The 19580-nt window shown below is 34.5% G+C and overlaps 2 protein-coding genes across 2 annotated transcripts; both read left to right on the top strand.

The window, feature by feature from the left end:
- Positions 1–5347: 5347 nt before the first annotated feature.
- On the top strand, positions 5348–6283 carry LOC135320015 (olfactory receptor 8K3-like). Its single transcript, XM_064482409.1, has one exon. The coding sequence runs from the start codon at positions 5348–5350 to the stop codon at positions 6281–6283; it is 936 nt and encodes a 311-aa protein (XP_064338479.1).
- A 6290-nt stretch (positions 6284–12573) lies between these two features.
- Positions 12574–13594, top strand: LOC116151663 (olfactory receptor 8K3). Its single transcript, XM_031447031.2, has one exon. It carries the CDS (start codon positions 12656–12658, stop codon positions 13592–13594), a length of 939 nt encoding a protein of 312 aa, XP_031302891.2. The 5' UTR covers positions 12574–12655.
- The last annotated feature ends 5986 nt before the right edge of the window (positions 13595–19580 follow it).

Raw genomic sequence — 19580 nt, 5'->3', positions numbered from 1 at the left:
CTTAGAACCTGGAGAATGTGTGCAATTATTCTACTTAAAATTCACTGTAGGATATGCTAACAGTAAATTATATATTCATCTATGTATACTATAACCGGCATTGTTTTAGCTCCGTAATGTTACCTCTATGGGATAAACAAAAATCAATGTATGATAAGCATATAAATAAAGAAAATGATTTATTATTTTCAAACCAAAGTATATCACAGGTGACTAATTCCTGCTCATACTTCAGATATCTACCCATATCTAGTTTCCAGTCCAAATGACGTGTCATTCCTACATGTTCTCACACGTAGCCTGTTTACTATATAAAGAATAGATGTATGAAATTATCATATATTATTGACTACAATGAAGAAAGTAACAAAAAAAAAGTCACAACATGGATTTGTGACAAATAAAGTGACCTAAAATGCAACAAAACAATTTACAGCAAAATAACACAGTAAAATATGCACAGAAAATATTACATTTTTGCAGACCACATTGATCATGCTGGGTATATATCAAGCATAGTAGAATATGTGTCAAGTTAGACAAGAAGAGTTGGAGTGAATATTGGACATAATGGAAGAATAAGAAATACTGAAATATAACACAGGCAAATGTAATGAAAGAGAAGACCTAAAGAGATCATGACAATACAATATAAAATGAGAATGGGAAGTGTAAGTAACTAATTTATCTCTCTATCTTCAAAAAGAAAAAAAAAGAAATTAATGAAAAAATAATTGAAGGAAATCACACTTCATACACATAATGCATTATTACTTTGAGTTCATTCAATCATTTAAATAATGTGATAGGACATTGTTTAAAATGTCTCAATTATCACCCATTTGTGGAGACCATTGTAGATGGGAGGAATATTGACAAGGTTGTTGTATAGATAAAATAAAGAAATCCATTTGCCTGTGGGATTGTATTTGTAAAGATACTCAGAGAAACAGATTCAAAAGAAGATTCATACATATATATATGTATACATAGAGAGAGATCAGGGGACCTCAGCATTTACTCTTTAGGACATTCAGCTAATTAGATGAAGCACACCTCTATTCAGGAGGATAACTGGCTATACTAAAATTCTATTGATTTAAATGTTAACAAAATCTTTAAAAAAAAAATCTTCACAATGACGTCTAGACTGATGTTTGACCAAATGACTGGGCACCACAGCCTGGCCAAAGGGATGCAGAAATTAACTATCAAAGCAGAAAAAACAGAAAGTTAATAAAGAGTAAAAAGTAGGAATGCAATCTAAATCACCTACTGGTAAAAACAAATTGTTCTGTACTATTAATAAATCCACCCTTTCCTTTGTAATCTATTATGATTTCAGTGCTTCAGGGACAATCAAGAAAGTGCTTGGCATTCCCTGAGGGAGGGTCTCATGGGGTGAAAAAGAACCCATAAATTGATCTCACTACGTGTGTCATGAAACACGTGGGGAAGCCAAGGCAGAGGTCTCGTCACAGGTAAACAGGTAGTACATTCCATATTGGTGCCATATTTTACCAATATCCAGACAGCTTGGTGACTTGCAGTAGAGTGCTTATTCTATGACAAAGCACAGTAAAACATAAGGATGTCTGATTCACTTCCGTGTGCACCCTGCCTTTGATAATGCATGGAGCAGAACAGGACGGCTTCCCTTTTCCTTCAGATTGATGTACAAATATTTTCACAAAGGCTAATGAGCATCTTTGAAATGTCAGTGCCGTATTGTTTATGTAATATTTAAGTTTTATATACATACTTAGTCATATGAAGAAGAAAGTTCAAAACTGAGGGACAAGAAAGCCTAACTAAAGAGTCAGGAATAAAAAAATTAAAATCATGGCAGAATTAAGAAGCCACAGGTGGTCAGTTTCTAGTTTGATGTCCTGTCAAATCCTTAGTCAATTAGTGACTCTAGGCACTTCTTATTCCTTTCTCAAAAATATTGTATATTTAATGAATATTGAAATCAATGTATAAGTGTGAATTTTTCTGATCTCTTGTTTAGCACAAAGGGAGTTTCCACCTTGCACTGAGATGTGAAAAGCAACTTTCGGAAGCTAGGAGATTTTGAGTGCCCAGGGTTACAGTGATGGTATAATGTTCAGTTTCCAGTGCAATCAGACAGAAAGCACATAAAATTTTCTCAAAGAATATAGCTTTAAAAATAATAATCAGGTAATCAACACAGATAGTAAACTATGAAAAGTTAATTTGATACCTTCCATACAACTCTGTTGCTGGTAAGGAAAAGTTCTTCAACCCTCCCTTATCTTACAGAAAACTCAGCACTTATCAATGTGCTTTGTTTCTGTAGCCTTTCATCATAACATGGATATACCACAAATAGTGAATTATATTCAACAATGCAAATGTACAGCTCAGTAACATACACACATAGTAAAACATATGCATGCAAAACATTCCATCGTTGCAGAATGTATGGCTTATATGAAGCACGTTGGAGTATATGTCAAGGTAGACAAGAGAAATTTGATAGGGTATTGGGCATGATGGGAAAACAAGGAATATTGGAATGTAATGAATACAGACATAATGAAAAAGTCCTAAACAGACAGATGATGATGATTCAGTATGGACTTAAAATGAGAAACAGAAGTAACTAATTCCTCTCCCTAGAGTTAAAAAAGAAACATCTTACATCTACACAACTTATTATTATTTTTAGCTCATTTACATTTTTTAACTCATGCAGTAGGACAGTGATTAAGCACATTTCACATCACCTAATTCAGAGGACCATTGCAGTCACAGGGGAATGCTGACAGGCCTCTGATGGATAGAATCTAATATTCCAGATGCCTGTATGGCTGTATTAAAGTACACCAGAGAAGTGGAATATATATGGGGGCAGAGAGAGAGAGATTTTAAGATTATACGATGTGGTTGTGGGGCCTGGCAGATAGCAAGAGTGGATGCTGAGCAAAAGTGTGGGAAACTGAGGCAGAATGTCTTTCTGGCAATCTGGAAGCAGAATTCCTTTTTCTTTAGGGGTTCTAAGTCTTTACTCTTGATAGAAAAGGACCCATCCACATTCTGGAGGGAAGTTGGCTGTACTCAAAATCTACTGCTTTTAAAGTTAATCACATCTGAAAAATATCCCCATAGCTACATCTAGACTGATGTTTGGCCAAACAACTGGGCAGCATAGTCTAACTACATGGACAGAAAATAAATAAACATCAGAGTCAGGAAGAAAAGAAAATCAATCAGGAGTAAAAGGTAGAAATGTAACACACATACAATAATATACCTAACTCACTGGTGTGTAAAACTGTTCTGGACTACTGATAAACACACTCTCCCTTGCCCTCTGTTGTGATTTCAGTGCTTCAGGGACAATCAAAAATTGCTTGGGGTCTCCTCAGGGAGAGTCTCAGAGGGTGAAAAGAATGAATAAATTGATCTCACTATGCACCTTATGAAGCACATTGGGAAGCCACGTCAGAGGTTCCATTACAGGTAAACAGTATATTTCATGTGGCATCATATTGTACCTGTATTTTAATAGTTTGGGTGACATTTGCAAGATAACATTTTTATTCACTGACAGAGCACAGCAAAATATGAGGACTTCTATTTCCATGTACATCCTACTATTAATAATGCCTGAGCAGAACAGGACTTCCCCCCTTTCCTTCAGATTAATGTTCAAATATTTTCACAAATGCTAATGAGCATCTTTGAAATGTCAGTGTCATGTTGTTAATTTAATATTTATAGTCTATATAAATAATCATCTGAATAAGAAAGGACAAAACTGTGGGTCAAGAAAGGCTAACTAAAGAGCCAGGAATAAATAACAAAAATTATGGCAGAAATATGAAGCTGCAGGTGTTCAGTTTCCTGTTTGATGTCTTTCTAAATCTTTAGTTAGTTGGTAACTGTGGCTCTTCTTATTTTTGTCTCAAAATATTTTAATAATTAATATGAAATTAAAACAATCTATAAATGTGATATTTTTCCTGAAATTTTGACGAACAAAATGAGTACTTCCATCTTACATTGATATGAAAAATAACTTTTGGTGTTCAGAAAACTTTTAAGTATCCAGTTTTAAGGTGATGGTCCAATATACAGCATGTTCGGTTTCCAGTGGAATTTGAAGGAAACACATTCAATTTTCTCAAAAGATACATAGCCTTAAAAAGAATAATCAGATAATCAACACAGGTCATAAAGTATGAAAATGCAATTTGATGCTGTCCATAGATGTCTAAAAATGGTGCAAGTAATGGTAACGTTCCTTATTTTACTGGAAAATCAGCATTTAATATAATTTTTCTTTAGTTTTCCATCATTGTACTCAAACAAGATTTATATTGCTTCTTATTTCTTTGATTTAAATATTTTTAAGAGAAGTTCAGTATTTCTGACATGAAGAGGTAAGCACATGGGGATAGGATATCAGACACTCACAACCTTATAAGCCATGTTTTATTTGAGAAAAATGTGGGTTTTCTGTAAACGTATAGGTATAGATATATAACTGAATGCTGTTAATGCTGTGTTTTTCTATTGTCTTTCTTATAGCTCACTAAAAGACACCGGACACATATTTTCCTTGTAACCAGAATCAATTCCCTTTTTCTTTTTCCTTCTTCCTTTTTTTCCTTCTTTCTTTTTCTTTTTCTTTCCTTTCTCTTTCTTTTGAAACGCTGATAGTCAATTTTTTAAACCACTAATCACTTTACTCTACCCTGCCATCCTCCTTCTATTCTTGTATTTTTTTAATTAGCAGCTTATTAGGGATATTCATATACTTTTTTACCATTTTTTTAAAAAATTAGTCTATATCTGTATTTATATCTATCTGTACCTGTCTATGTAAGTGTTTGTAAATCTTGGCCTTACTGACATTTTGGTTTTGATAAAACTTTGTTGTCATGTGTGGGGGTCTAGTCCTAATGTAGCAAGACAAATGGCAGCATCACTAGATTCCAACCATCAGATGCCAGTAGCTCCCCCTTTCACTCACTCTACTTGTGGCAACCAAAATGCCTCAAGAGATTACCAGATGTTCTTTGGGCTACAAATCATCCCCAATTGTAAAAACACTGATCTATTTCTGTCTCCAACCCTATCTCTATTATCAATGGCAATCTATCTATCTATCTATCTATCTATCTATCTATCTATACATCATCATTGTTATATATGTTTATTGTGGCAGGCCAGTTTATTTTAAAATTCCAGAATTGGAAATTTGGATTTATCATATTTGTTCTAGCTCTGCATCCTAAAACACTACCAGCTGATACCACATGACAGCTATTGACTGTGCTGATGTCTTTATCCAGAGTAGGCTTTCTGATAAAACTGGATGGAAAAACACAATGGAACAGTGCTGAGTGAATTCATTCTCATGGGCATCACAGACTGCCCTGAGCTGCAGGCTCCGTTATTTGGGCTCTTCCTCGTCATCTACATGATCTCAGTGGTGGGCAACTTGGGCATGGTCATCCTCACCAAGGTGGACTCCAGGCTACAGACACCCATGTACTTCTTCCTCAAACATCTGTCTCTCACTGATCTGGGCTATTCAACAACTGTGGGACCCAAAATGTTAGTAAGTTTTGCTGTGGATGAAAATACAATCTCCTATTATTTTTGTGCCACACAAGGAGCTTTCTACATTATGTTCATCATTAGTGAATTTTTCATTCTGTCAGCAATGTCCTATGACCGTTATGTGGCCATCTGTAACCCTCTGCTCTACACAGTCATCATATCACAAAGGGTGTGTCAGGTGCTGGTGGCAGTCCCCTATCTCTATAGCACATTTGTGTCTCTTCTAGTCACCGTAAAGGTATTTACCTTCTGTGGCTACAATGTTGTCAGTCATTTCTACTGTGACTGTCTTGCCTTGTTATCTTTGCTCTGCTCAGATACGCAGGATATTGAATTGATTATTATGATTTTCTCAGTGTTTAATTTGATTTCATTGCTTCTGGTGGTTCTTGTGTCTTACCTGTGTATCCTTGTAGCCATTCTCAGGATGAACTCCACTGGGGGTCGGCACAAGGCTTGGTCTACCTGTGGATCCCACCTGACAGTGGCGACAGTCTTCTGTGGGACTTTACTCTTTATGTATTTGCAGCCCAAGTCCAGACATTCCTTTGACACTGACAAAGTGACTTCTATATTCTATACTCTCAGTATCCCCATGTTGAATCCCTTGTTCTATAGCTTGAGGAACAAAGATGTAAAATATACTGTCCATAAGATATGGAAAAAAATATGCAATATCTTTTCTTAAATTCATTTTAATGTTCCTCTGAATTAGGCTATGAACATTATGAAGCATTGTTTTGTGCCCTCTCAGAGGGGAAAGCAAGGATAAATGAGATCAACATATATTTAGAGATTGTCTTCTATGCAACAGCCGTACTTCTAAGTGCTCTAAATACATTAGTTAATGAGCAATAAATATCTTTTCCTTCTTTGATGGAAGAAATGTATCATAAACATAATAATTAGGTAACTTATTGCTACAGTATAATGGGTTAGGGAGTCCCATTATATGGGTTAGACTATAGCCACAGGCAAAGAGTGTGGGTATGATTCACAGGAGGGAAAAACATTAGCTGGTACACACAGGGAGTTAAAGTGACTTGTGTTATTCTCAAGTATTAGAATAAAAGTTCCAGTGCCTGCATATTAGTGTGTATGTATGTTTGCTTTCCTGTAAGCACACACTTTCTGCTTAGCCTTCATTCGTTTCTATAGGATGGGTTAAAACACACTTGATGTTAGTTTCAAGGAGGCTCAGTGTATTGTGTTAATTTGAAGTCATCTGAATTTGCTCAAATGTCTCCTTCCCACAAGGGGATCTTTGTGTTCTGCTCTTGTCTCATCAGTACCATTACTTTCACATATGAGCCTTAAATAGTCGATTTACTCAACATACTTGGCATTTTGGCAACCCAGATCAACACAGCAGCTAAGTTTGTCTAAATCAGTCCATTTGTCTATAAAAAATGGATATACCAATTGAGTTCTGTTTCTTGTGGTTTGCCATAGAAGCTTCCTGGGTTTTTACTTTTTGTTTTTCTTATCAACTGATCTTGATTCCTAACCACTTGCTTTTGTTTAATGGATTGTTACCTTTTTTTTTTAAAGCTTTCTGAAAAATAAGAATAATTCTTGTTATGTTCCAGTTGTTTTTCTCTTCTTGTGTATGAGGTCTCCTCTGGGATAAATTGGGGTGTTGCCTCTCTTTAATTTGGCTGCCTTTCCACAAATTTGGTTTGAATGAGGGTCACTATGTTTTGATTAAGATTCTTTATTTGACTACATCAGTTTGATGACCCTACTTGGAAGAAGCAAAATGAGATGATTTCATGATTTGGATGATACTATATTTCTAGTGAATGTGTAGTGTAATATGCAGTCATTTATAAAGTTGTCATGTCTTTTGGACATGCTTCCTACATGACCCTTATTACATTCTCTTATTTTTTGTTCATTTTATTACTTTTTAACATTCAGTAGACTTATTTACATCATAGAGATAATGAACTGTTTTCTGAGTTCATCATCATGGAATAAAATTATCAGTGAAGCCAATCAAATTTGAATAAAAACAATTCACAAGGTTATATAGTGAGTGAGGTAAATATTATTGGCATCTTTACAGTTTATTTCTAATTATAAAGAAATATATATATATATATACCTAAGTATGAGCTATGCATACATAAACAGTTAAAAAATATCTTTCCTAGATTATTTATCTTGTACACAAATACAGTACAATGTTAAAATATATGGATATGAAAATACAAACTTGAATAAACACAGCCCAATATCTCACTTCTAAAATTAATAATGAGGTATCTTTGATTATCCCTCAGATTATAAAACAAAAAGAAAAAAAGTATTAAGATTTACATATTTTGAAACTATATTTCATTCATTCAAAAATGAGTCTTTATTTCATTACCAAGTAGATACACAACTTATATCAGAAAATATTATATTTTCTATAGAATATTAAATGTAAAAATCAGGAACTGGTGCATAACATAAAAAGTCACTCAGCCTCATTATTCAGTAAATAATTTTCATTTAAATTTCAATGAGATAACACTATATTCAACTAGAATATCTAGTTGTCTGTGTGTGGAGAAACTACAAATTTCATACATTATTGATAGAAAGCAAAATGGTATATAAATATTTTAAACCATTTGATTTAAGATTCACTACCTTAAAAATTAAACATGACTCTAACATAATATTTAGCTATTCGACTGGCCCGTATTTACCCACAAGATATGAAAGCACATTTTATTACAAACACATGTATGCAAATGTCTGTATAAGCTTTCTTTATAGCAGTCAGACACTGGAAACAATCTAAAAATTGATCCACTTGAGAGTGGGATATCCAAGCAAGTGAATACCACATAGCTATAAAAAGTAGTAAATTATTGATACACTGAAAATATGGATGGCTCTCAAAATTATTATGCAAAGGAAAGGATGCTGACTTAAAATAGTAAATAATCTAAAATTAAATTACAAAAAAATCTAAAAAGCACGCATCTGTAGTTGTACAAAGCAGATCAAATAAGAAATCTCAGAATGTACAAAAAAAAAAAAGGCATAAAAGGCATACATCTTGGAAAAGAAGAAGTAAGATGATCTGTAACTGCAAACAACATGCTGTTGAATAGAAAATCTCAAGGAATTCTCCCCACAAAGTGAGTTCAGCAAGATGTTAATTCACATATGTATACAAATAACATGCAGAAATCAAAATAAATATATATATACTTGCATATACATGTACCACTTACAATCACACAAGTATAATGAAATAGTAAGAAACTCAGAAAATGTGCAGGATATGTATGCAGAAAAGTATGCTGATTAAATAAATCAAAGATCTGAATGTACTGTAAGATATACTGAGTTTGTATATTAGTAGAATATTTCCAGGAGGGGAAGAAAAATTGGAGTAGGAATTGCACAGAATGGAATAAATGAAATGCTGCAACATGCAATTAAGGAAAAAACATATCAAAAGAGAATTTGTAACTAGTCAAAGATGGCAACACACTATGAATTGAAGAAAAATAAGTAACGAATGCCTGCTTCAGAGGGAAGGAAAACAACAAAAACAACTAAAATCAAGGAGATAACAGGTCACATTTCCCTAATGCATCATTTTTACTCTATTTAAATTTTTCAAAGAATGTAATAGGACGGAGTTTGACACTTCTCCACCGTGTTACCCACTTGAGGAGACCTCTGTGGGTTCGGGCGCTCTTGATAATCTGGTCCTAAACATCTAACCATTTACTCAAGAGTCCTGTGTGGCACAAATGGAAAGTTAACTAAGAGTGAAAAATAGGAATTAAACAAATAATAAACTTACTCACTGGTGAATACAAGTTGTTCTTGACAATTTTTGAACCACTGCCAGGCATTTTGCTGTGCTGTCCTATGCTTTAGGGATAATCAACAAATTGCTTGGCATTTCCTCAGGGAGAGTCTCAAAAGGTGAACAAAATATATAAATTGTTCTCAATATGTCATGTTAAGAAACACATATGGGAGTCAAGACAGAGGCTTTATTAAAGGTAAAAATGATAGCATATTTCATATGGGACCGTATGTTACCGATATCCGCACTGTCTCAGTGATGTTTTGCAAAGTTCCACTCTAATTCCACGGCAAAGCCAAAGAGAAATGTGACCATTTCTGATTCAGTCCTGTTTTCTTTCTAACAACAATAATGCTCTCAAACAAGAATAGGAACTCTTTCTTTTTTTCTTCTTAATTGTTGAATACTGTCACATGGGTAGAGAGGCTTAATGCTCATATGCCTCTTTGAATCACTATCCTATTGTTTGTAAAATATTTCTTTTAAGTGATAGGGAAAGGGTACAGCTCAGTGGTAGAGTGCATGCACAAGGTCCCGGGTTCAATCCCCAGCACCTCCATCAAAAAAGAGAGGCATGAAATTTTTATAATTGCCAAAATTAAGAAACCGCAGGTATTCAGTCTCTCATTCTGATGTCCTTCCAAATACTTTTTTAGTGATGCTGGACTGTTTTTGTGATCCTTGCAAAGGTAACTTCACTTTTAATGGTCATTTAAATAACCATAGAAAGATAATTCTCACTTGATAACTTGATGAGGAAAAAAGAGGTTGCCCCCTCACACTGAGGTGGGAAAAGCTTTTTTGGGACACTAGGAGCCTTTTAAGTACCCAGTTTTATGATAATGGTGCAATGTTCAGCATATGATCCATTTTCTAGTGAGACCTGACAGAAACCAGATATAATTCTCTCAAAGAGTATAGCTTCAAAAAAATAAAAACTGAAAATTCAACAGATATACTAAACTGTGAAAGAACAATTTGGTTTTTTCCATCAAACTCCAAAGCCAGTGTGGGAAAATGATCTTATCTTCCCTTACCTTATGGGAAAATTGGTACTTACCACGTGCTGTTTGCTTTTTTAGCCTTCCATGATAGTAAAGAGAAACAATATGAAGGAAGCCAAAAAGAAAAAAAAAGCAAAAACCAAGATTTATCCTCCTCTTTATTGAGTTTAATATTTCTCTAATAATACAGTCTACTGATGCACATTTCCAGGTTTCTAATATAAAAAAGGTATGTGCTTCAAGGCAGTGTAGAATAGCAGGAGGTCACAAATTTAGAAGCAACATTTTCAGTAATTTAGCATAAATTGCATGTAATTACCTTTATATTTAATGTGGTGAAATTCTATGTTTTTGTCTGCATAGAGTGCACTCAGAGACTCTTTTTATTTTATTTAAAAAGAATAATTTCTATTCCTTAAAAAAAGAGAGAAAATAAAAAACAAACAATAACAACAAAAACCCAGGAGCCCTGATGGCTGAAAGTTTTAAACCAAAAATCTTACTTTATCTTACTTTAACATGTGATTCACCTCCTACTCTGCTATATAATTTTTTATCTGTGGGTTTTTAGGGTATTTTAGATACATTTCATGCCATTATATACATGGTTACCTGCCTTCTGTGCTTTATCATAGTTTGAAAGAGTCCCTGTGGGCTTAATGTGCAGAAGGATTTCAAATCACATATAGGAATCCATGTATGTCTCATCTTTGGTGCATTTTATCTTGTCTCTATGGTATCATGCATCATCATGATTTTAAACATTTTTTTTCTTTAAAGTATTGTATCCCATAATCCAAAGGGAATTTTTACAGAAGTTCACTATGTAAAACCACTGCTAGTGAACTCTTTTCCTCCCAGTTGGCCCAATTTCTTCAGAGTTCCCTAGTTTCTTGCATGACATAGTGCTTCTGATTTGTTACATACAAGGTAGTATATTTCAATCTTAATGAAAATGCTGCAAGGGGAAAAATATTTTAAGCAAATTTATATCAAAATAACTTGCATTAAAATGCTGGTAAAATGGATTAAAATTAGAAGATAAGCGATCCCAACTCAATTGTTCAAGTTTAGTCGTGAAATAGGGGTAGGGTAGGGACTGGGGTAAGTTGCATTTGTTACAGCCTACCAATTCCACACTACCCATCACTATAGCCCTGCCAAAGACCTTGCAGTCCAGAGAATGAATTTAGATATAAAACCTTTTCCAGGAGAGTTACTATCACTACTAAAAAAGAAAAAAAAGAAACTATGTACTTGATATTTGAGAAATATTTTCAGGTAACAGAGACTCATTGAACCATGGAATCTTTATCCTTCCCAACAACCCTGCAAAATACTTTGCTTTATATAGGAGAATAAACAGTTTTAGATAATTTACATTATTTGCCCCAATTAACCCTTTGTCTATACCACACATAAAGGTACTGCAGAAATTGTATTTACACACACACATTTCCCAGTATGTTTCACCATATAAACAAAAATAATCCCCACTGTGACCCATTACACTTTCCTTATTCATACACTTATCTGTAACTGCCAAGGGCGCTAACTCTTCAGCCAGTACCACCTGAAGGTATCAGATCTTTCATAGGACTATGTTTTGAGTAGTGGGTTAAATGAACTTTTGGAATTTGTGGTTTGAAATTTTTATTATATAATTGGCATATGTATTATGTTCTATTATTGATACATTTTATAAATGTCATTATGTGATTGTACCATATAAGTAGTAAAAGGAAAATTTTAAAGAATAGTTAAATAACTGCCCGTATATTTAATACCTGAAGCTTTAACATTGTTTTATTGTGTTTTCCTTTTTGCTTTGTTATCCATATTTATGTAACTCTCTCTGTCTAGATATCTATATGCATACCATCAGGGTTTCTCAACCTTGATACTATTGTGACCACTGGCTGAATATTGTTACAGTTTGGATAGTGGCTACTGTAAAATACTGAACAGCTTAACTGGACTCAAACCATTAGATATTATCTGAGGAGTAAAATCACTCCAGTAGAGAACCACTGATGTATTTCCATATTTTTTTCGATCTCTAGATTTTGATGTCCAGTAGATGAATTTATTTTCAAATATTCTAACCTGGAACATTTAAATGTATCATATTCACACTAGCTTTGCATACTAACACATCTCCAAGAAGATAATTCACCAAATCTATTGACTATGCTGATGTCTCTATTCGGAATATGTTCTCTACTAAGTCTGGATGGAAAAGTACAATCAAACAGTGCTGAGCGAATTCATTCTCACGGGAATCACAGACTGCTCTGAGCTGCAGGCTCCGTTATTTGGGCTCTTCCTCGTCATCTATGTGATCTCAGTGGTGGGCAGCTTGGGCGTGGTCATCCTCACCAAAGTGGACTCCGGGCTACAGACACCCATGTACTTCCTTCTCAGACACCTGGCTTTTACTGATTTGGGTTATTCAACTACCATAGGACCCAAAATGTTGGTAAATTTTGTTGCAGATCAAAATAAAATCTATTATTTTTGTGCTACACAACTAGCTTTCTTTCTTGAGTTCATCATTAGTGAACTTTTCATTCTGTCAGCAATGTCCTATGACCGCTATGTGGCCATCTGTAACCTTCTGCTCTACACATTCATCATGTCACAAAGGGCGTGTCAGGTGCTGGTGGCAGTCCCCTATCTCTATTGCACATTTGTTTCTCTTCTAGTCACCACAAAGATATTTAATTTATCCTTCTCTGGCTACAATGTCATTAAGCATTTCTACTGTGACAGTCTTCCTTTGATATCTTTGCTCTGTTCAAACACTCGTGAAATTGAACTGATTATTCTGATCTTAGCAGGTTTTAACTTGATTTTCTCCCTTCTGATAGTTCTCATGTCTTACCTGCGCATTCTTGAATCCGTTCTCAAGAAGAACTCTGCTGAAGGTAGGCGGAAACCTTTCTCTACCTGTGGGTCCCACCTGACAGTGGTCACAGTGTTCTACAGGACTTTGACATTTATGTATGTGCAACCAGAGTCCAGTCATTCCTTTGACACTGACAAAGTGGCTTCCATATTTTACACCCTCGTCATCCCCATGTTAAATCCCTTGATCTATAGCCTGAAGAACAAAGATGTGAAATGTGCCCTACAAAGGATGTGGAAAAAACTATGCAATGTTTTCTCTTAAAGTTTACATACAATATGAGTCCTACAAACCGGTTATGGACCTTAAATTTTGCTCTGTTTGCCTCCAAAAGAAATAGTGAGCATAAATGAGTTCAACACATATTTATAGATTGTCTTACATATGCCAGGTATTTCTAATTATTGTAAATAAATTAATGAACAAAAGAGTAAAAATATTTGACTATCTTGAGTGGGAACTATCAATTACATACATAAGTAAAGTAAATGTTATAACACAGTAGGATGTGTTAGGTGGATATAGACCAGAAAAAAGCTGTCAATGATTCTGGTATTTTTCTCATCTATTAGAATAAAATTGTAGAGTGTGTGTCTGTACTTCTAAGTCCTTTCTTTTCCTTCTGTTTTAGCCTTCACACTCTTCCTTGTTATGTTTTATCTGTGTATTTGATGACTTGAAGTACTCTGTCATATTAGTTTAATCAAATATCCTTATTTTAAACATTGGGATTCCACTTTTTTACTCATCAATTCCTTCACTTCTGTATATGAGTCTAATAGGTTCACCAAACATCTGTAGGTTCTGTTTGGTGTATAATTTTTGTCTCAACCAGTCCATTTGGTTGATATCAGAAGATATTCCAATTAAGATAAATTTTTTGGTCCCTCATAAGCTCCCAGATTTGTAAATTTTATTCCCCCAAGTCGTTGTTCTTTTTTTATAACTGGCAGTTTGGTTTAGGAGACTGTAATATATTCCTGTCTTTTTGACAAAAAAAAAGTAATTATCCATGTTTAAAATTTATATTCCAGTTGTTTCTGTATCCTTGTTAAAATAGAAATCCACAGCAAAGTGAAGACAAGACAAAATCTGAGTAGATCTATAATAAATTGAAGGAGGGCAAAAATTACTATTAAGTTCTCAGGACATGCATGCTGATAAGGAAACAAGGGAGTTTCCATTTTAAGAAATACCCCTAAAGATTTGTAGGAGGAATTCGGTAAGGCACAATACAAGAGATAAATGTTCTTTCCCAAAAAAGAGAAGTCTGTGAGGGAAATAATCATTCTCCAACACCTTCTGCTTCTCAGACTTTGAAGAAGCTTTTTATGTAAGCTTCAGCCACTTGAGAAATTAATTTAAGGACAAAAGAATATATTGACTCTAATACTATTCACTACTTAAAGAATGAAAGCCATAAAGCATGACATGTGATCACTTTTTTTAAAAAATTAAGCTCTGTTGAGCTAGAATTTGTTAAATGATCCATTACATGCATGGTGACAGTACTCCTAAATGATACAGTGGGGAAAGGCTGAGTGTCATGTGCAGGTGCAAAGTTTGGGTACTACGGTATTTTAGGGTGTAGCATTCATATAGACCAAGAAAAACACCTTCCCAAAGAGGTACCACATATTGAGTGTTGCCCTGACTCATGGAAACACCCAAAGGTTGCCCAGCACAGTGACTGGACAGATGAAAGGAACATACAACTCAGAAATATTTACCAACATCATGGAAAGAAGCTTCACTGATAAACCTACACTATGTGTCATTGAAAGAGTGCCTGAAAATGGGAGAGAGAAACAATACTAATTGAGAAGCTTGAATATGAAAATTAGATGGTATTATCTTTAGAATAAGAAATTCATTAGGTATTTAATGACTCACAACAGCCATCATATTCTCAAGTGTCAAACTGCATCTGCGTATGGTTTCTTCATTGGAGAAAGGTGCCACTGGGAAAGAAGGAGAGTGTGGGAAATAACAAATCAGTACCACAAATATCCCAGGGTCCCCTGGGAAAAGAGCAACCGCTGGAGAGCTGACCGTGATGCTATCAAGAAGCGAGCTCTCAAAGTCCTGGAACGGGAGGGGTTCTATTCTAATTTCTAGCATATGTGAGTGGAAATATGAGGGGCATGCCCTTCACAAGCACACGTGGTGCTTCTCCATTTCCTACTATTTCATATTTGAACAGAAGTTTACATTGTATTTACAGGCAATCTTACCTTCCTTAGCTTCTTGATGATAAGGATTAAAATATTTTGTATGAAATCCTGACAAACTTGTGTGTTTTGCATAGTAATGCATATCCAGTTATGGGAAGCCTTGACTTCTATCAGTTTGTGTTCACATAAAACAAAAAAAATAAATATTATCCACTATAGGAAGCCTTGAATCATACGCCATCGAACACGCACCACTAATAATCTCTGGTGTGACATAATGCCTTGGGGTGCATGATTAAAATTAAGTCACTCCTTTCTGCAAATACTCAGTGGCAACAACACTTTCAGTGGCTAGGCTGACTGGCCACAACAGTCTAAGAGAGGCTCGAGGCCCTTGAGGGCCAGACTTCTCATGCCAGCTCCATCCGAAGGGTTTTCCTTGAGGTTCACCATCATAGGAAGAGCATGTCTACCCAGAAAGAGGCAGAGACCAGAGAGAGATCTCTCATCCAGGAAACATGGCTGTGTTGCACAGTCTGCTTGTAAAGCTGATGAGGAAATGTGCAATTGTCCTGCGACTGTCACAAACCTGATGGAATAAAATGTGCACAGCAAGCCCTCAGGAGGGAGGGACTGGCTGACGTGTCATTTGCAGGGCAGTCTGACTTACAGGTCAGACTTAGGCTTTCACACTGGTGACTGGAAACCCAAGCTGGTGGGACCTGGCCTTCGCTGCTGGGTTGTAATGGTGTCCACAAACTAGACAGAGACTGAGGTCTATTGAAAGTTGTCTCCACTGACTCTCCTGGTCTAGAAATGTATGATCTTGGAAAAGAGGGTACTTTGGCTTGGAAAATCTGTTAAAGTGACATGGTAATATTAATTGACATGTGATTTGCTGAGTGTGCTGCAACCATATGGTACAGCAGAGGCTCCGTAACTTCCCTTGATAACCTGAATGAAAATAAAACTTATGAAAAAAGTGATCACAAGGAACACATTATGTGAGGTTGACCTAAAAGCCTCATAACATAAAAACAATTGGTGGTCGCATTGTTAGAGAAATTAGTACTTTAGCTTTGGATAAGTTACATATATAGTAGCTTTGTGTCCAGAAAAAAACTGTAGGAAGGTAAAAAAGAATTGAGAGATACAGGGCAGAGGGAAAGAAATGTTATAAAACATATGAGGGGCTGTAGTTATGGGTAATATGTTTTTGTTTACAAAATCCCAACTTGACATTGGATAATTTGGGCTCTATTAAATGGTCAGCATTCTAACTTGTACAGAAAACATTATAGAAATTGATGTAATAAACATTTCAAAAAATATCTAAGGAATATGTAGCAAATAACAAAAGTCAAAGTTAAAATACTGGAAGAAATTCCTTAACAGTTAGTTTGTGTAATTATTTCTAGTCCACGGGACACCTAATGCTCTATTTGATAGAGCTCACTTCCAGAATTAACTCAAGGAATTTGTGGGGACTATATGGAAAAATAGATAAGTAAAAATATGCTTCCAAAAATGATGCATGGAAGTCCAGTTGACATGATTGTATGCTGCATGGACCATATGAGGAGGCTATGTTACTAACAAGGATGAAAAACTTGAGAGGTCCTATAGCCGGTGGCTTCCTTGAGCTGAGATTTTCCTGCATACAGCTTAGTTTCTGGTGCCCAAGTTTGTTTCAAACAGAAAAGTCCTGGGGCAATGGAGGCTGAAATCAGGGGTCATTGGATCTCTGCTGTGGGGTTATCCATGCTGTTCTGTCTGTCCTGTAAAGCCTCTTAAAATTAAATAATTTTTTTTTATAGAGGTATAGTCAGTTTGCAATGTTCTGTCAATTTCTGGTGTGCAGCACAATTCTTCAGTCGTACATGAATATATGTATATTCATTTTCACATTATTTTTCATCATAAACTACCATAAGATTAAAATTAAATAAATTTGATACTGACATCCCTCCCCTGCAAATATCAAAAGTGTAACGGAAATATTATGAACAAACTTTTGTCCATGAATTTGAGACCATACAGGCAAATTCCTTGAAAGACTCAAAGTATAAAACACACTAAATTGTAATAGAGAAATTTTAGAGCTAGATATATTTTTAAAAATTGAATTAATAGAAAAACCTCCTAAGAAAACCAGAGGCTAAATGATGGTATCATTGACAAATTCTACTAATATTTAATGAAAAAAAAATCTCACACTTTCTTCTTCCAAGAAGTAGGAGAAAAGAGGTCACTTTCCAGCAAAATTTTTGACGTCAGTATAACTGAGACACCAAAACAAGACAAAGACAATACAAGAAAATAATAACACAGCTTGCTAATCTGTAAACTCAAGATCATAGTCATAAAAAATCTTCAATAAAATATTAGTAAGTTTAATCCAATATATAGAATTAATAATAAATGATGACCAAAATAAGGTTTATTTTAGGAATGTAAGCTTAGTTCAACATTTAAATATCAATAATGTAGTTAATCATATCAACAGAATAAAGAAAAAAATATGGTTTCTCTCAGTTGATGCAGAAAAAGTGTTTGATGAAATTCAGTGTGCATTTACAGTAAAAAATAAAATTAAATCTCAACAATCTGGAAATAGATAAGGACTCCCTGCAAAATGATACAGGACATCTACAGTAAAACTTACATGAACAGCACACTTAACTATGAAAACATAAATATTTTCCTACTAAAACTGGAGAAAGACAAGACTGTTTTATCTCACAACTATTAAAGACCGTAATGGAGATCCCAGCCTGTGGAATAAGGTGAGGAAAAGAATAAAAAGACATACTGATTTGAAACTGATCAGTGAAATTGCCTCTATTTGTAGTTGGCATGATTGTTTACATAGAAAATGAAACTGTAAAAGTTACTAGAACTAATCACTCAGTACAGTAAAGCCACAGTATGCAAAGCCAACATACAGAATTCTTCTGCATTTCTGAATATATGTAATAAACAATTGGAAATTTTAAAAATTATACAAATTAATACAATAAAACCAAAATACATGATTTTATTATAAATCTGACAGAATATGATCAAGCTCTACCTGTTGAACACAGCAAAACTGATGAAACAAACTGAAGATGTGTAAATGGAGAATTATATTTTGCTCATGGATTGGAAGCCACAGTATTTTTAAGATGTGAAACATCTATTCATTAAGTGGGAGAAATCTAGAAGCTGATTCCAAACTATAAATGGAAGGACAAAGAAATTAGAATAGGCCAAAGAATTTTAAAAATAAAAAAGGACAAAGTTAGAGGACTCACTTGTTCTATTTTTATTTGTTGTGTGTCTACTATACACTTAAAGAAAGGCAAAATGAGAGCTACTTATTCAAAACAGAACAAAAAATAGCAATGTTAAATAATCACAAAAATAGAAACACAATTCAAAACTTCTAAAGAGACTGGGCGAATTGATGTTTTGTTACCTGGGGGTTGAATTTCATATATAATTTTACTATACTTAACATCATGATTTCTGTAAAGCTATGTCTTCAAAACATAACAAGACACCTTTATTGTTTTCCTCACCTAGGAAATTCCAAGGATGTTAGGAACAATGTACAAAAATGGAGGATGAAGATCGATCAAATATGTATTTTTTATCATAATGTCACAATCACTCTTTAGACCATTTAAAACACAAATCAGTGAAGGCAGATTTCAGCTATAGACATTATATCTATACTGTTAGAAAATTGAAAACCAATTATTTTTCTTAGTAAGTACTTTATTTTTATGTCTTCAAAAAATTATTTTTCTTAGTAAGTACTTTATTTTTATGTCTTCAAATGCAAGTATTATTATACAATTATTTTCTCTAAACAACCAAAAATATAAATGTAATACTCTACTGTGTACTGACTCAGAAATTCACAACCCAGGATACCAGAAGAAGACTTATGTGATAGACTATGGTTTTCCTCATGCAGCTGTATGGTTACACAGCTTTCTCCTATTGGCTGTCTCCCCGTATGGCAAATAAGTGTATAGAATGAAATTATCTGTGCAGTCCTTAGAAGCTTTAACATTCATGGAAGTCTT

Source organism: Camelus dromedarius, chromosome 35 (assembly GCF_036321535.1).
Source record: "Camelus dromedarius isolate mCamDro1 chromosome 35, mCamDro1.pat, whole genome shotgun sequence".
Lineage (NCBI taxonomy): Eukaryota > Metazoa > Chordata > Mammalia > Artiodactyla > Camelidae > Camelus > Camelus dromedarius.
The sequence above is the reverse complement of the archived record's forward strand: the minus strand, read 5'-3'. Positions and strand labels throughout refer to the sequence as shown.

Bases quoted from the DNA above. Each gene is read 5' to 3' on its own strand.
- LOC135320015 (XM_064482409.1), top strand. From the start codon at position 5,348: ATGGAAAAACACAATGGAACAGTGCTGAGTGAATTCATTCTCATGGGC.
- LOC116151663 (XM_031447031.2), top strand. From the start codon at position 12,656: ATGGAAAAGTACAATCAAACAGTGCTGAGCGAATTCATTCTCACGGGA.